At 43.5% G+C, this 13974-nt stretch overlaps 1 protein-coding gene across 2 annotated transcripts in view; it reads left to right on the top strand.

The window, feature by feature from the left end:
- Positions 1–6376: 6376 nt before the first annotated feature.
- ash2l (ash2 like, histone lysine methyltransferase complex subunit) overlaps positions 6377–13974 on the top strand; it is a 21082-nt gene continuing 13484 nt past the window's right edge. Inside the window, exons 1-14 of one of the 2 annotated variants that reach the window (XM_023987418.2) lie at positions 6377–6466; positions 7879–7945; positions 8027–8172; positions 8362–8450; positions 8562–8656; positions 8849–8944; positions 9082–9177; positions 9281–9356; positions 9539–9556; positions 10158–10254; positions 10457–10674; positions 13101–13268; positions 13399–13592; positions 13750–13842. In XM_023987418.2, coding sequence (XP_023843186.1) covers positions 6408–6466; positions 7879–7945; positions 8027–8172; positions 8362–8450; positions 8562–8656; positions 8849–8944; positions 9082–9177; positions 9281–9356; positions 9539–9556; positions 10158–10254; positions 10457–10674; positions 13101–13268; positions 13399–13592; positions 13750–13842 — 1512 coding nt within the window. In that variant the 5' untranslated portion in view covers positions 6377–6407. The remainder of the gene's footprint in view (positions 6467–7878; positions 7946–8026; positions 8173–8361; positions 8451–8561; positions 8657–8848; positions 8945–9081; positions 9178–9280; positions 9357–9538; positions 9557–10157; positions 10255–10456; positions 10675–13100; positions 13269–13398; positions 13593–13749; positions 13843–13974) is intronic. The other variant, XM_023987419.2, reaches the window with a different exon arrangement.

Raw genomic sequence — 13974 nt, 5'->3', positions numbered from 1 at the left:
CTTCATTATTACTGTAGCATGTAACCAGTCACCCAATCAGTCATACTGATGTCTGCATTGTATCATCTGTATCTGTGTGTCTCATGGAAAATTGGCAGATTTATTTCCATAAGATCTCGTCTCTCTCTCTCCTGTTCACTTACACACATTTGGCCTAGGTGTTACTGACTGTGATAGGCCTACAAAGGGTGACCTGCTATTATTGTGTGTGTGTTGTGTGTGTGTGTGTGTGGTGTGTGTGTGTGGTGTGTGTGTGTGTGTTGTGGTGTGTGTGTGTGTGGGTGTGTGTGTGTGTGTGTGTGTGTGTGTGTGTGTGTGTGTGTGTGTGTGTGTGTGTGTGTGTGTGTGTGTGTGTGTGTGTGTGTGTGTGTGTGTGTGCCGCGCGGCACACTATTGGACTCAGTCTTATATTAGTCCCACAGTGACTGAGGTCATTTCATGGAGAGAACCAGAGAACCCACCCTCCATTGTTAAAGACAGAGTCAGTGTTGACACTGCCCAGCGGCTGTGTCCGATTATCAAAGCAAGGACAACGAGCTAGGTTTAACCCAATGATGAGGACCATCCAATGACCCATATATTAGCCTGGGTACCAGTCTGTTTGTGCTATCATTCCACTCCTTGCCTCTCTTTGTCATGTGAAGCATGAATGATAGCACAAACAGACTGGTACCAGCTACTACATACAGTATATCAACAGAACCAACAAAGTATATACCCACGGAAATCAATCCAGAGATCAAATATCCTATCATGTGGATGTTGTTCTTTAATTCTGGAAGAAAAAATTATTTGTTTCTTATTAAATGTAATAGAAATTCAAGTCGCCATTTTCTCTCTGTTTGAGTTAACAATGTTCTCCCTGTTGTGCATTCTTCTGCGGTGGATCCATCTGGTTGTAATAGTGGTGCTGGAGGGGGTGCCTGGTGGTCAAGGAGGAGTTCTGCTCCACTAAGATCTCCAGAACAAAACAATGTGCTTTAGTTCAGATGGCTGTACAGTGCTTTTTAATGGACAGAGATTATTACATGGAAAGATCTTCCATATAAAAAGCGTAAGGGTTAATATTCTGTTAGAGAGATCGCATATCTCAGTGGTTACAGAGCAGTGTCGACGAGTTCCCTTATAACTTGAAGTGCTCTCTAACTTCTGTCTCGGTCTGTCTGTCCCCTTTGGCTACATGACAAAGTACAAGGAAATTGCTGTGAAACAACCAAGCCAAAGCGATTTACACCAATGGGTATATCTATTATTTTACTGTTCCTCTTTGGTTTTTGAGTGACACTTGGAAGTTAGATTGCAGTGCTCTGAATTGCCATATTAGGGCTGCCCTAAAATACCCTGAACATTTCGAGCTGCTTATCTTTGAGGATCCATATTAAGAAAACATAAGAAGCATAACAAGGATTATTTAATAGCTGCGTCTCCTTAGTGATTATTCTGCTGGGGCTGGTGATAGTGAGGGAGGTGGTGGAGGGGGATCTAATAACTGATGACCCTCTGACATCGACGATAACACAGAGCATGTGGTGGGTCGCACACTGATGTGCTCTGGCTGTTTGGATCCAGTGTGTGTATATATATATATATGTGCTCCTGCTGGCCTGATTGTATGCCTTCCTCATCTGAGTGGTGCTGTCTCTCGTCTCAGAGACCAGGAAACCACTTGAAGGACTGGCGGCTATTACGATCATATCCGCGCCATCTGTGCGTGTGTCTTTCTTGCATAATAAAATGCAGGAGTGATTTACTTATTTTATTTGGAAGAACACTCATGGTACAGTACAAAAATATTTCATTTTCATGCATGGAAATGTATCAAAATAAATTCAAAGCTTTCAACAGTAAGAAAGATAAGCCTATCAGTCAACATGTCACAGCAATAATCCTTTGGCACATTACAGGATAGCTTGGCATAGTTTTCCCACTGGCTTTCAAACAGCACATAAATAGTAACTCAAATACTTACATTAATTTACAGTGGACTATAGTATATTGCACAAATACATTTATGATAGAGCAGGTTATAGTATCTAAACTGTGAACTCCGACTTCAATCTCCTCACAACACCAATGTCAGTTCTTACAAACAGGCTCCATCCTTTCTCATTTAATACGGATGACGSTGGTATTGTGGAACGAGGAAGCTTGGTGGCGTGAATAGTTGAATCTGTGGTCCCTGGTGACAATGCATAGTGCTGTATAGTGGCAGGGTTGTAGGATAGACAGGAAGTGGTGAGGGGTATCCGACTCCACACTGGAGCTCCTCTTCAGGCACCCCTTTCCCCTCACACTCTTTCTTCCACTTGGTGCGTCGGTTTTGGAACCAGATCTTCACCTGGTTCTCTGTGAGACAGAGTGTCGAAGCAATAGCATAACGCTCAAATACAGACAGGTAGTGGCTGCTATGGAAACTATGTTCTAGAATGCGTAGTTGATCCAGGGTGAACGCTGTCCGGACCCGCCGCAACTTGCCCTTTGACCTCTCCAGGCAGTGGCACGCAGATGCAGGATGGGCCTCGCTCGCTACCGACGACATAGCTGATTCCACTGTGGTGGCGCATTCACTGGCTGCTGGACCACTTGGGAATTCTACTCTGGATTGGCGTTCAGGAATGGCTGCCCCACCTGAATAGAAAATAGTAAGTTTAGAGCAGGAACTCATCCATTCTTAAAAGAAATCAGCAGTTATGATGATATTAGTTGAATGCTGACGAAGAAATAACCTTTTCATGAAAGTTTGTCATTTTGATACTAGTCTGAGGCTAGGATGAAACTAATACTACTGCATCTAACGTTGGAGGATACTCTTATTAAACTAAACTTCTGTATTAAACCTATACCTCAGTCCAAGGATCATATTTAGAAAAAGCAACAGCTCACTAGTAATTAAATTGTTTCGAAGCCATTCGTGTATTTGTAAAGCTTTAAATCCCTTTAGCTTCCAAAATGAATAGATAGAACAACAGATATCTCACCTGTGGTCCCTCTCGCTGCGTCAATTTCAATTGAACCATGGTTTGGATGAGTACTGCTTGGTCTCCCAGTGAATTTAGACGGATCCAGGATGTCTGCAACAGAGAAAGAGGTTCTGCTGACCTGCAGCAACTTGTCTGGCTGCATTTCAATTTTTTGTTCTGTAAAATTGGACGAAAAGGCACGTTGTTCGCTGAAGACGGTGGCAGACAACTCGAGTAGACTACCACTACGCACGTATCGCATATCCACCTTGCTTCCCTGTGATCTAATGCATGTGGCCCGTCCGCCACATCTATTTATACAGGTCAAGAACACGCCCATTACAAGCATAACATTTACATTTCCAAAACAGTAAAGGTCCACAATGACAAGTCACTGCGCAATGCAAGACAAAACACGCGCTCCTTCTTCCTGCGTGCCTAATTTGGCGCGCGCCACACACACACACACAAAATCGACCTCGTGCGCGGAAGAAGGAACCCCCGCGCGGGTACTTTAAAATGCTAATGCGCGCGCTCAGCTAGCTGGGTTACTTATTGCAGGGCATCTGGTTAAAATGTGCCCCTTTCTTTACAACCGTGTTCCTGTTTTGTCGTTTGAGTTGTCGTTATTTGCAATTGTGTGATTTTACGCTGGTAGGACACGTAAACGCGGGTTGTAATGCTAATTAATCGACTCTACTCAGAGGGATTTGCAGGCACAATTCTGCTGCTTCACTTGTGCACGAATATCAATAGAGGCATTTGGGTTTTTTATTGAATGTGGTAAAAGTGTATAGCTTTGTAGTCAGTCTAATCACACAAAGTACTTAGCTATAATTAGAGGGCCACACAATTAGAACTAACAAGATTATGAGTGCCCATCTGCCTGTTCAACAGGAGGAAACTAGACTCTGATTTTTATCATTGGGACGCATGTTGTGCCTTTTTGTTCATTTATTTCCACTGTAGTCATTAAGTGCTAATGTAGCCTACTGTTAGAAAGCTAGTTTAAAAATCCCTTGATATTGGTTCTCCAAATGCTCTTCATTGGTGTACAGTTTCTCCAACGTTTCCAAATACACCTGCTGGGGTCGAAGTGGGAACCTATTGCTATCCGATTGTGGACTGTTATAGATTACAATTCAAACCAGTCAACAAACGTTTATACAAAATCTCTTAGTCTCTTTCATGTCAACCAAACCAAGATGAAAGCAACATCAGCCACAGAGCATAATATGACCACAGAGAGATCCACCGGGAAGTTTGTACTGTATAATAATCAAGCCCACTGATAAGTGCACATTGGATAAGTGCAAACTTTGTTTAGGTGGTGCAGCGCAGTGCAGTCTACTAGTCTTCCAAATAACTGTAGTGCCTACTATACATTCTTTGCAGCCTACATGTTGTATATCTGCATCCTCTATCAGGAATGGTCTATAATTGCACCAAGCACTTTTAAGCCTTAGTAATAGTCCTGTCCTTGGCTGTACAGTAGTAATATGACTTCTACTGATCTGTAGTCTCCAGAGAATGAGTAAAGGGAAAGAGGGGGGGGGGGTGAGAGGCTCCAACCGAAGGGTGGTCCGGAGGGGTATATGAGGGGGTTAAATGACCTGACCCCTTGGAGCAGGCCAGATCGTAAAGGTGGGATAGCAGGATGGCATCTGCCAGCGTCCTCCCAGCAGTGACCCCTACAGAGCGGCTGGTATTGAGGGGAGAAGAGAGGCCGGCCCACCGGGACAATTAGCAGATGTCACCAGTGGGCCTGACCCTCCCTGACCCATGCCTTTGTCCAGCAGGACCAGAGGAGACCAGGGGGGGACCATTTATGAAATGTGTGGTGAAGAGCATCAAACTTGTCAACCCACACCAAGCACTGGCTTACCCAGGGTCGAAGAAAGAGTCCTAAGTACTATTGCATCAACTTTATTCTATATTCTTGACATAATCTTGACTTAAAAAGTGAGTGTATTTACCTTACATTTTTACATGGCCTTCCATATTGCTAAAAATCGAATAAAACTGGTATCTGATCTAAATCTGACGGAGAGGGGTGAGAAGGAGGTGAGGATAAGAAGGGGGGAGGGCAAGAAGAAGACTGTGGAAGAGGCAGAGATTTTCTCGATTATACAGTATACTTTTGATCTTTAACCAGGCCCAGGTCTATCCTTTGTGTCTATTAGTAAAGCCTAAATAAAGATTGAACTTACCCATCAACATTGTGTCATGATAGACATCATGCATTGTGGTTAGATATCGTTAGCTATACCGATGGTAGAGCCTAGGCTACAGTGGGGGAAATAATGAACTAGTATCCATCCGTATCCCTCTCCTTTGGTGAAATGTATGTATCCTGACAGTCATGGTGTAATTGAGAATTGAATGGGCATACAGGGGGTACCCCATTCATAACTACCCCTCACCCCTCTCCTCCTTACCCCCCTTCGACCTGCCTCTCTCCACTCTATCTCACAGATGGGCTCCACTACCATAAGAGAGCGAAAAGGAGGAGAACCTACAAATATGTAATCTCCTTAACAACAGTTAAAAGCACTTCTAACCACACTCAGGGGTGCTCTTAGCATTCCACAGCAGTAGGATTCCTTTACGGTCTATCTGTCTGCCACACTTTTGGACACACGCCTATGGGGTATAATGGTGCCCTTCTGTCCTCATGGTAAAGCCGGAGGAAACTGCCAATAAATATCAGAATGGCATTATAGCATTGATTGTGGTAATAAATGTGTTTTAGACATGTTTAACCACACATTAGGAAGGGGTTTGTCTGTGGTCATAAATGTAAGCGTATGTGTTCAAACAAGAAATTGCTATTTCATTTATAGATGTGGGGTTTGACTAAAAAACATGTTTTACAACAGGCGTGGGCAATTCCAGTCCCCGAGGGCCTGATTGGTGTTACAGTTTTGCCCCAGCCCCAGCTAACACACCCGACTCCAATAATCACCTAATCACGATCTTCAGTTTAGAATGCAATTTGATTAATCAGCTGTGTTTCTGTTCTACAATAATKCTGCACTCAGAGTGTTGTTTTTTATAAGGACCATCCTAGCAGAGAAAAGTCTAAGTGGGAACCTTGGGACGTTCACCTCTGACCCAATTTAAGTTGAAATGTAAAACGGGTTATGGTATGGTATGATTGATATAAGGGTTAAGGTTATGGTTAGGCAAGAGTTTGGGTTTAAGGTAGGGACTTCCCAAGGGTTCCAATTAGCAACTACCCTCCGAGCAGTGCAAAACAATTTCATGGAACACTCACAGTAGTTTCTACTTAATTGTCACTGATATAGGATCATATTTCCCCTACCCCAATGCATGTATAATGTTCACATGCGAAAAGCTGAAACTGACTCCAGATCAGCGCTTGGCGTTTAGCGTCAGTTTACACCAAAACGTCTCGCGAGATGTGATATTTCATAGATTTGAAACATGGCGTCGGAAGGAGAAGCGGGCAGTGCTTCTGTTGTTGAACCAGATACTGGAGACTGGTAAGTCTCCATTAAAACAGGGAAAGGGCAGTCGTTTTGTTTGTTGTTTAAGTTTGATGCTAGACAACCAGATGAATATTTCTCAACAAGCTAGCCCGCTGACGTTAGCTAACTGAACTGAAGCTAGCTGGCTAGCAAGCTAACAACGTTAGCTGTCTCATTCAAATGCCCAACTTGTAAGCTAACTTGCAACAAACCAACTAAAGCATGAAAGAACAGGTTGATTTCCTTGTCGAATATTTGCTTCTAAATAAATCTCTAGCATGAATCCTGCAGAACCTAGCTAACTAGCAAACCAAGTGAAAATAGCTAGCTCAGGTCCGGGAGTTACGTGCGGCTTGCGGATGCTGAGCCAAGGCTGAACGTTCTTCAGCGCGGCTCTGCATATTTCTCTATTACTTTCGTTACTCACAAAAGTAAAGATGTTACTATAGTTCTGAATAACATTTGTCTGTGTGCACAAGCTGTCATTTATCCCAAATACGAAATTAACGAGTTTTGAGCGCTTTATCCTAGTTGTCAGCATTGATTTGATTGGTATTTTATTAGGATCCCTAACGTTAATACTAGTTGTTGCGAAAGCCGCAGCTAGTCGTACTGTGGTCCACACAGAACATGACATAATACAGAACGTTAATAGACAAGAACAGTTCAAGGACATAACTACATACATAGCCTACATATCAATACATACACAAAATATCTAGGGCAAATATGGGACAGGTCTTGTGCTGTGAGGTGTTGCTTTATCTGTTAAAGAAAAACAGGTTTGCTGTTCATTTGAGCAATATGAGACGGGAGTGCCATGCAATAATGGCACTATATAATACTGTAAGCTTTCTTGCATTTGTTTTGGATTTGGGGACTATGGTGGAGTGTCTGGTGGGGTATGTGTGTGTGTCAGCTGTGCATAAGTTGACTATGCAAATCATTTGGAATTTTCACATTGTTTCTTATAAAAAGTGATGCGGTCAGTTTCTCAACTCTTAGCCAAGAGACTGTCATGTATTTATATTAGCCCTCTGATTACAATGATGCGCCACTCTGTTCTGGGCCWGCTGCAACTTAACTAGGTCTTTCTTAGCACCACTTGACCACATGGCTAGACAATAATCAAGAGAAGACAAAACTAGAGCCTGCAGGACTTGCTTTGTGGAGTGTGGTGTCAAAAAAGCAGAACATCTCTTTATTACGGACAGACCTCTCCCCATCTTTACAACCATTCAATCTATGTTTTGACCGTGACAGTTTACAATCTAAGGTAACACCAAGTAATTTAGTCTCAACTTGTTCAACAGCCACACCATTCATTACCAGATTCAGCTAAGGTCTAGAACTTAGGGAATTATTTTTAACAAATACATAGCTGAAGCTAAGCTAATGTTCATGTTGATATGTTTGTTTACTTTCAGTGATGCTGGATTTGGGGACCTGACGGGCAACATGGACACTGAGTCATCAAATGGCAAAGAGGCCATGGTATTACACCTCTTATACAGCAGTTCTCTGGGCATCCCTGTTCTCAGACAGTAGCTAACCCTTTCCCTGTGTTCTCCTCAGGACACGGGTGGTGAGGGTTTGGAGGCGGCTGACACCCAGACAGGTTCTGGGGACGAGGAAAGCGGCAGGCACCAGGGAGAGGTGGAGCTGCAGTGTGCTCTCTGTATGAAGTGGTTCACGGCCGACACCTTCAGCATTGACACCGCGTACGTCTGACTCACTGACTAACTCAATCTCTCTCTTATCATGGAGGCCTTTGGCCAACTGATTTTAAGACTAATAAGCTTGTTAGACCTTTTTAAATTGCTCCCTGTAGCTCGACTAACCAGGTACAGGCTGAGATGAACATATCAGGATCAAGTTTTTTTTTTATGTGTCTCCCTCTCTCTCTCCAGGACTTGTTTGCCTTTCATGACCAACTATGTGTTCCATTGTAACGTGTGTCATCACAGCGGCAACACCTACTTCCTCAGGAAACAAGCCAGTAGGTGTTCTCATTCAGCTGATACACTTCCGTGTGCATGTGTGAGCTTGGGGATTATTGATGGTCTGTTATCGATTGATTGTACTGATTGAGTGTCGCTGTGTGTTCCAGACCTGAAGGAGATGTGTCTGACTGCCCTGGCTAACCTCACATGGAGGTCCAGGACTCAGGAAGAGCACCCCAAGACAATGTTCTCCAAAGACAAGGTCAGTCCTCTCAACAGTCCCTACATAATCCACTTTGAAAGCCAATGTGATCTTTTGAAAAGGCTTGATACTACATGTCACGCCAAGATACGACACAGTCTTTTGCGTATGTTTTTCCGTTCTTTACACCTGCTTAAAGACTCTGGATGTGTTTTGTTTGTGTTTTCCTGTCCTCCCCCTCTCTCCTTGCAGGACATCATCCCGTTCATTGATAAGTACTGGGAGTGTATGACCACCCGACAGAGACCTGGAAAGCTCACCTGGCCCAACAACATAGTCAAAACCATGGTGATTCTATGAGCAACCACCGACTTACACATATGCACCAAACTGCACACGTCACACCATGGAAAAAGTACCATGGATAAAGTAGCCGGACTTTCTCTTTTAGAATCATGTCTTTACTTGATTTGACTGTGTTTCAGAGTAAAGAGCGGGATGTGTTCCTGGTGAAGGAGCACCCAGACCCAGGCAGTAAGGACCCAGAAGAGGACTACCCCAAGTTTGGCCTGCTGGACCAGGTAGGAAAATATAATACAATACAACACAACACACACACACACACACACACACACACACACACACACACTGTGAGGCTGACTATAGGTTGATTTTTCATCTCAGGATCTGGGCAACATTGGACCATCTTACGACAACCAGAAACAGACCACCGCTGCTCCCACTCCTGGAGGGCTCAACGGTAAGCTCAAAACATACCAACACACTCGCTAAACACATCAACACAAATTCGCACCAAACACACGACACGTGTCACACACAGTTTTTCATGGAATTAGTTATGAAAGTGTCACAGAGCATAATTCCACACTAAAGCCCTAAGGGGTGTTATAAATGCTCTGTACATGCTGTGTTGCGTTCCAGGTGGACCTTGTTTCTCAGGTGAATATGATGTGGTGGTTTGGTATCTACCGCTGAGCTCTGTGTTTTGTGCTTTCGCAACTTTCCGGGTAGAGGTTGCCATAGGCACAGATCTAGGATCAGCTTACCCTCCCCCATTCCTTAGCTAAACAATTAAGGGGCAAAATGCAATCTGACCTTAGATTAGCGTCAATGGGCAACTTCACCCTGCTCCAATGGAAACCCCATCCCTCACCTGCTCTGCGCTTATGCTTGGTTCCCTGAAGCTTTTACCCTTTTGAGCTGGCTTTTGATTAGTGGACTGATTGAATGATTTCATTTCCTCTGGCTTTCTGCTCCTGAGTTCCCGGGCTTCATCCCAATGCTCTGGAACAGCCTCGTCTTCCTTTCCGTACCCAGTGGTGAGTGGTAAAGGACAGACCAAAGGAGGCTGTTATTGTTGGGATGCAGCCGCGAAGTGGTGTGAAATAATCCCCTGGCTTCYTCTTGAGTGTCTGCTACTCTTCTTTCACCCTAATATGTGGTGTCCCTCCCTGCTCAATCCACGCTTGTGCCTCTTTGGTGACTTTTTGCTGAATGTGTGTGTGTTCTATATTGTAACTTGTGTATTTGTCGTGTGAAGGTGGTCTGGCCCCCGGCCCAGGGAAAGGTAGAGGAGCCAAGCGTAAGCACCAGCAACAGGAGGGAGCCACAGCCGGATCAGCCAAGAGAACACGCAGGTACAACACAGACTGAAGCATATGTCCTTGGTGTTCTTATAGGTCTGAAGAGATATAGGATGTATTTTAATATGCAATCAATGTAACTCTCCTCTCTCTCTGTTATTCTCCTTCTCTTTCCCTCCACCTCATTTCTCTTTCTATCCCAAATACACACAATCCTGTTCTCTCTCATTCTTTCCTCTCTCCTTCCCCTCTGTAGTGACCCTCTGTTTTCGGCCCAGCGTCTACCCCCCCATGGTTACCCCCTGGAGCACCCCTTTAACAAAGATGGCTACCGCTACATCCTAGCAGAGCCGGACCCCCATGCCCCCGACCCAGAGAAACTAGAGCTGGACTGCTGGGCTGGGAAACCCATCCCCGGAGACCTCTACAGAGCCTGTCTCTACGAGAGAGTACTGCTAGCCCTGCACGACAGAGGTACACACACACAGGAAATCCTACTGTAATGTAGTGGAGATGGGCTTCTTCTTATTAGCCTTAACCAGTAATGTCTTTCACCTTCTCTGAGAATATTGTCTGTGTGTGTGTGTGTGGGCATCTTTGTGCTTGTGTGTGTGTCTGTAATTTCAATTTTACGACACTGATACCGAGTGTGTGTGTGTATATACAGTTGAAATCGGAAGTTTACATACTTAGTTTGGAGTCATTAAAACTCGTTTTTCAACCACTCCACAAATTTACTTTGCATGACACAAGTAATTTTTCCAACAATCGTTTACAGACAGATTATTGAACTTATAATTCACTGAATCACAATTCCCGTGGGTCAGAAGTTTACAAACACTAAGTTGACTATGCCTTTAAACAGCTTGGAAAATTCCAGAAAATTACGTCATGGCTTTAGAAGCTTCTGATAGGCTAATTGACATAATTTGAGTCAATTGTAGGTGTACCTGTGGATGTATATCAAGGCCTACCTTCAAACTCAGTTCCTCTTTGCTTGCCATCATGTAAAGATCTAAAGAAATCAGCCAAGACCTCAGAAAATATATTGTAGTCCTCCACAAGTCTGGTTCATCCTTGGGAGCAATTTCCAAATGCCTGAAGGTACCATGTTCATCTATACAAACAACAGTACACAAGTATAAACACCATGGGACCACGCAGCCGTCATACYGCTCAGGAAGGAGACCCGTTCTGTCTCCTAGAGATGAACGTACTTTGGTGCGAGAAGTGAAAATCAATCCCAGAACAACAGCAAAGGACCTTGTGAAGATGCTGGAGGAAACAGGTACAAAAGTATCCATATCCACAGTAAAATGAGTCCTATATCGACATAACCTGAAAGGCTGCTCAGCAAGGAAGAAGCCACTGCTCCAAAACCGCCATAAAAAAGCCAGACTACGGTTTGCAACTGCACATGGGGACAAAGATTGTACTTTTGGAGAAATGTCCTCCTGTCTGATGAAAAAAAATAGAACTGTTTGGCCGTAATGGCCATCGTCATGTCTGGAGGAAAAAGGGGGGAGGCTTGCAAGCCGAAGAACACCATCCCAACCGTGAAGCACGGGGGTGGCAGCATCATGTTGTGGGGGTGCTTTGCTGCAGGAGGGACTGGTGCACTTACAAAAATAGATGGCATCACGAGGCAGGAAAATTACGTGGATATATTGAAGCAACATCTCAAGACATCAGTCAGGAGGTTAAAGCTTGGTCGCAAATGGGTCTTCCAAATGGACAATGATCCCAAGCATACTTCCAAAGTTGTGGCAAAATGGCTTAAGGACAACAAAGTCAAGGTATTGGAGTGGCCATCACAAAGCCCTGACCTCATCCTATAGAAAATATCTAGGTTCAACTGACAAGCATGTGCGAGCAGGAGGCCTACAAACCTGACTCAGTTACACCAGCTCTGTCAGGAGGATGGGCCAAAGTTCACCGTATTGTGGGAAGCTTGTGGAAGGCTACCCAAAATGTTTGACCCAGGTTAAACAATTTACAGGCAATGCTACCAAATACCCATTGAGTGTATGTAAACTTCTGACCCACTGGGAATGTGATGAAAGAAATAAAAGCTGAAATAAATCATTCTCTCTACTATTATTCTGACATTTCACATTCTTAAAATAAAGTGGTGATCCTAACTGACCTAAGACAGGGAATTTTAACTGATTTAAATGTCAGGAATTGTGAAAAACTGAGTTTAAATGTATTTGGCTAAGGTGTATGTAAACTTCCGACTTCAACTGTACATGCATATGAAATATTGTTGAAACAATAGATTTTCAGGACAAAACCTTAAAATGTATGATCAAGGAAAACAAAACCTGTATGTGAATATTCTAAGTTATTATATTTCAGTAATCACTTTAATTTTGTTCAATATGGGAAAAATAATACATTTCCCAGAATGCATTGTTTAACCCTCAACTTAACCCTGAAGCCTTACATTTCTTTTCCAATCAAATGCAATGGTTGGTGGAAATATAATTGGCTATTATTAAGTTTCAAAGAGCATATAGACATTTTTTATAGAGAAGTTATATATTCTTTGCTATCTGGAAGTGTGACCTGTCAGATTCAATTAATTTATTTAACTTCCGACTTCAACCGTATATATATGTGTGTATGTATGTGTGTGTATATGTGTATATATATTTATTATCTGTGTGTGTGTGTGTATATATATATATATGTGTGTATATATATATAGCCTTTTTTTTTTGACTTAGTATTGATTCCATGTTTTTTTAAAGAATCTATTCTGGATTTGACAGTTTTCCATTTCTTTACATTGAATACTGCGTTGAGGATGAGCTTGCAAGTAAGCATTTCACGGTTCTTTTCACACCTGCTGTATTCTGTGCACATGACAAACGTTGATTTGAGTTGTCTGTATGCAGCCCCCCAGCTGAAGATCTCAGATGACCGTCTGACAGTGACGGGGGAGAAGGGTTACAGCATGGTCAGAGCCTCCCACGGTGTCAGGACAGGATCCTGGTACTTTGAGGTCTCCATCGATGAGATGCCCGCCGATACCGCAGCCCGACTGGGCTGGTCTCAGCCTCTAGGTAGATACTACAGAGACACACACTCGCACGCACTGAGAGACAGGTACAAACACCACAGCTACATCTAGTGGGTCTCGATACCACGCGTTAAAACATGTCCTGTCTCCCTGTGTGTGTGTGTGTGTTGTAGGTAACCTGCAGGCCCCTCTGGGATATGATAAGTTCAGCTACTCGTGGCGCAGTAAGAAAGGGACACGCTTCCACCAGTCTGTGGGGAAACACTACTCCTCAGGCTATGGACAGGGAGACACTCTGGGCTTCTTCGTAGAACTACCGGACGGCACTGAGACAGCCAAGGCACTGCCTGACACGTACAAAGACAAGGTCCTTTAAAAATATATATTTTTCAAATACCATAGTTGATTAATGAGTAACTGAGAATTAATAAAATATCCTAATTATGATTAGCAAATAGCAGACATCCACTCTCTGTTTTTATGAGACTTGACCGCTCATCACTTTGTGTTTTGTGTTCACTCAGGCGCTGATTAAGTTTAAGAGCTACCTGTACTTTGAGGAGAAGGACTATGTGGACAAGGCAGAGAAGAGCCTGAAGACTGTTACCCCCAGCAGGGTGAGGCTCCAGCATAGAACTAGAACCAATATCTCAGACATTCAAAGCAGTGGAACGCATAACTAGAACCAGTAGATCATTCAACGTAGTGGAACGCATAACTAGAACCAGTAGATAATTCAAAGCAGTGGA

This window comes from Salvelinus sp. IW2-2015, linkage group LG5 (genome assembly GCF_002910315.2).
Source record: "Salvelinus sp. IW2-2015 linkage group LG5, ASM291031v2, whole genome shotgun sequence".
NCBI classification, from domain to species: Eukaryota; Metazoa; Chordata; class Actinopteri; order Salmoniformes; family Salmonidae; genus Salvelinus; species Salvelinus sp. IW2-2015.
The sequence above is the reverse complement of the archived record's forward strand: the minus strand, read 5'-3'. Positions and strand labels throughout refer to the sequence as shown.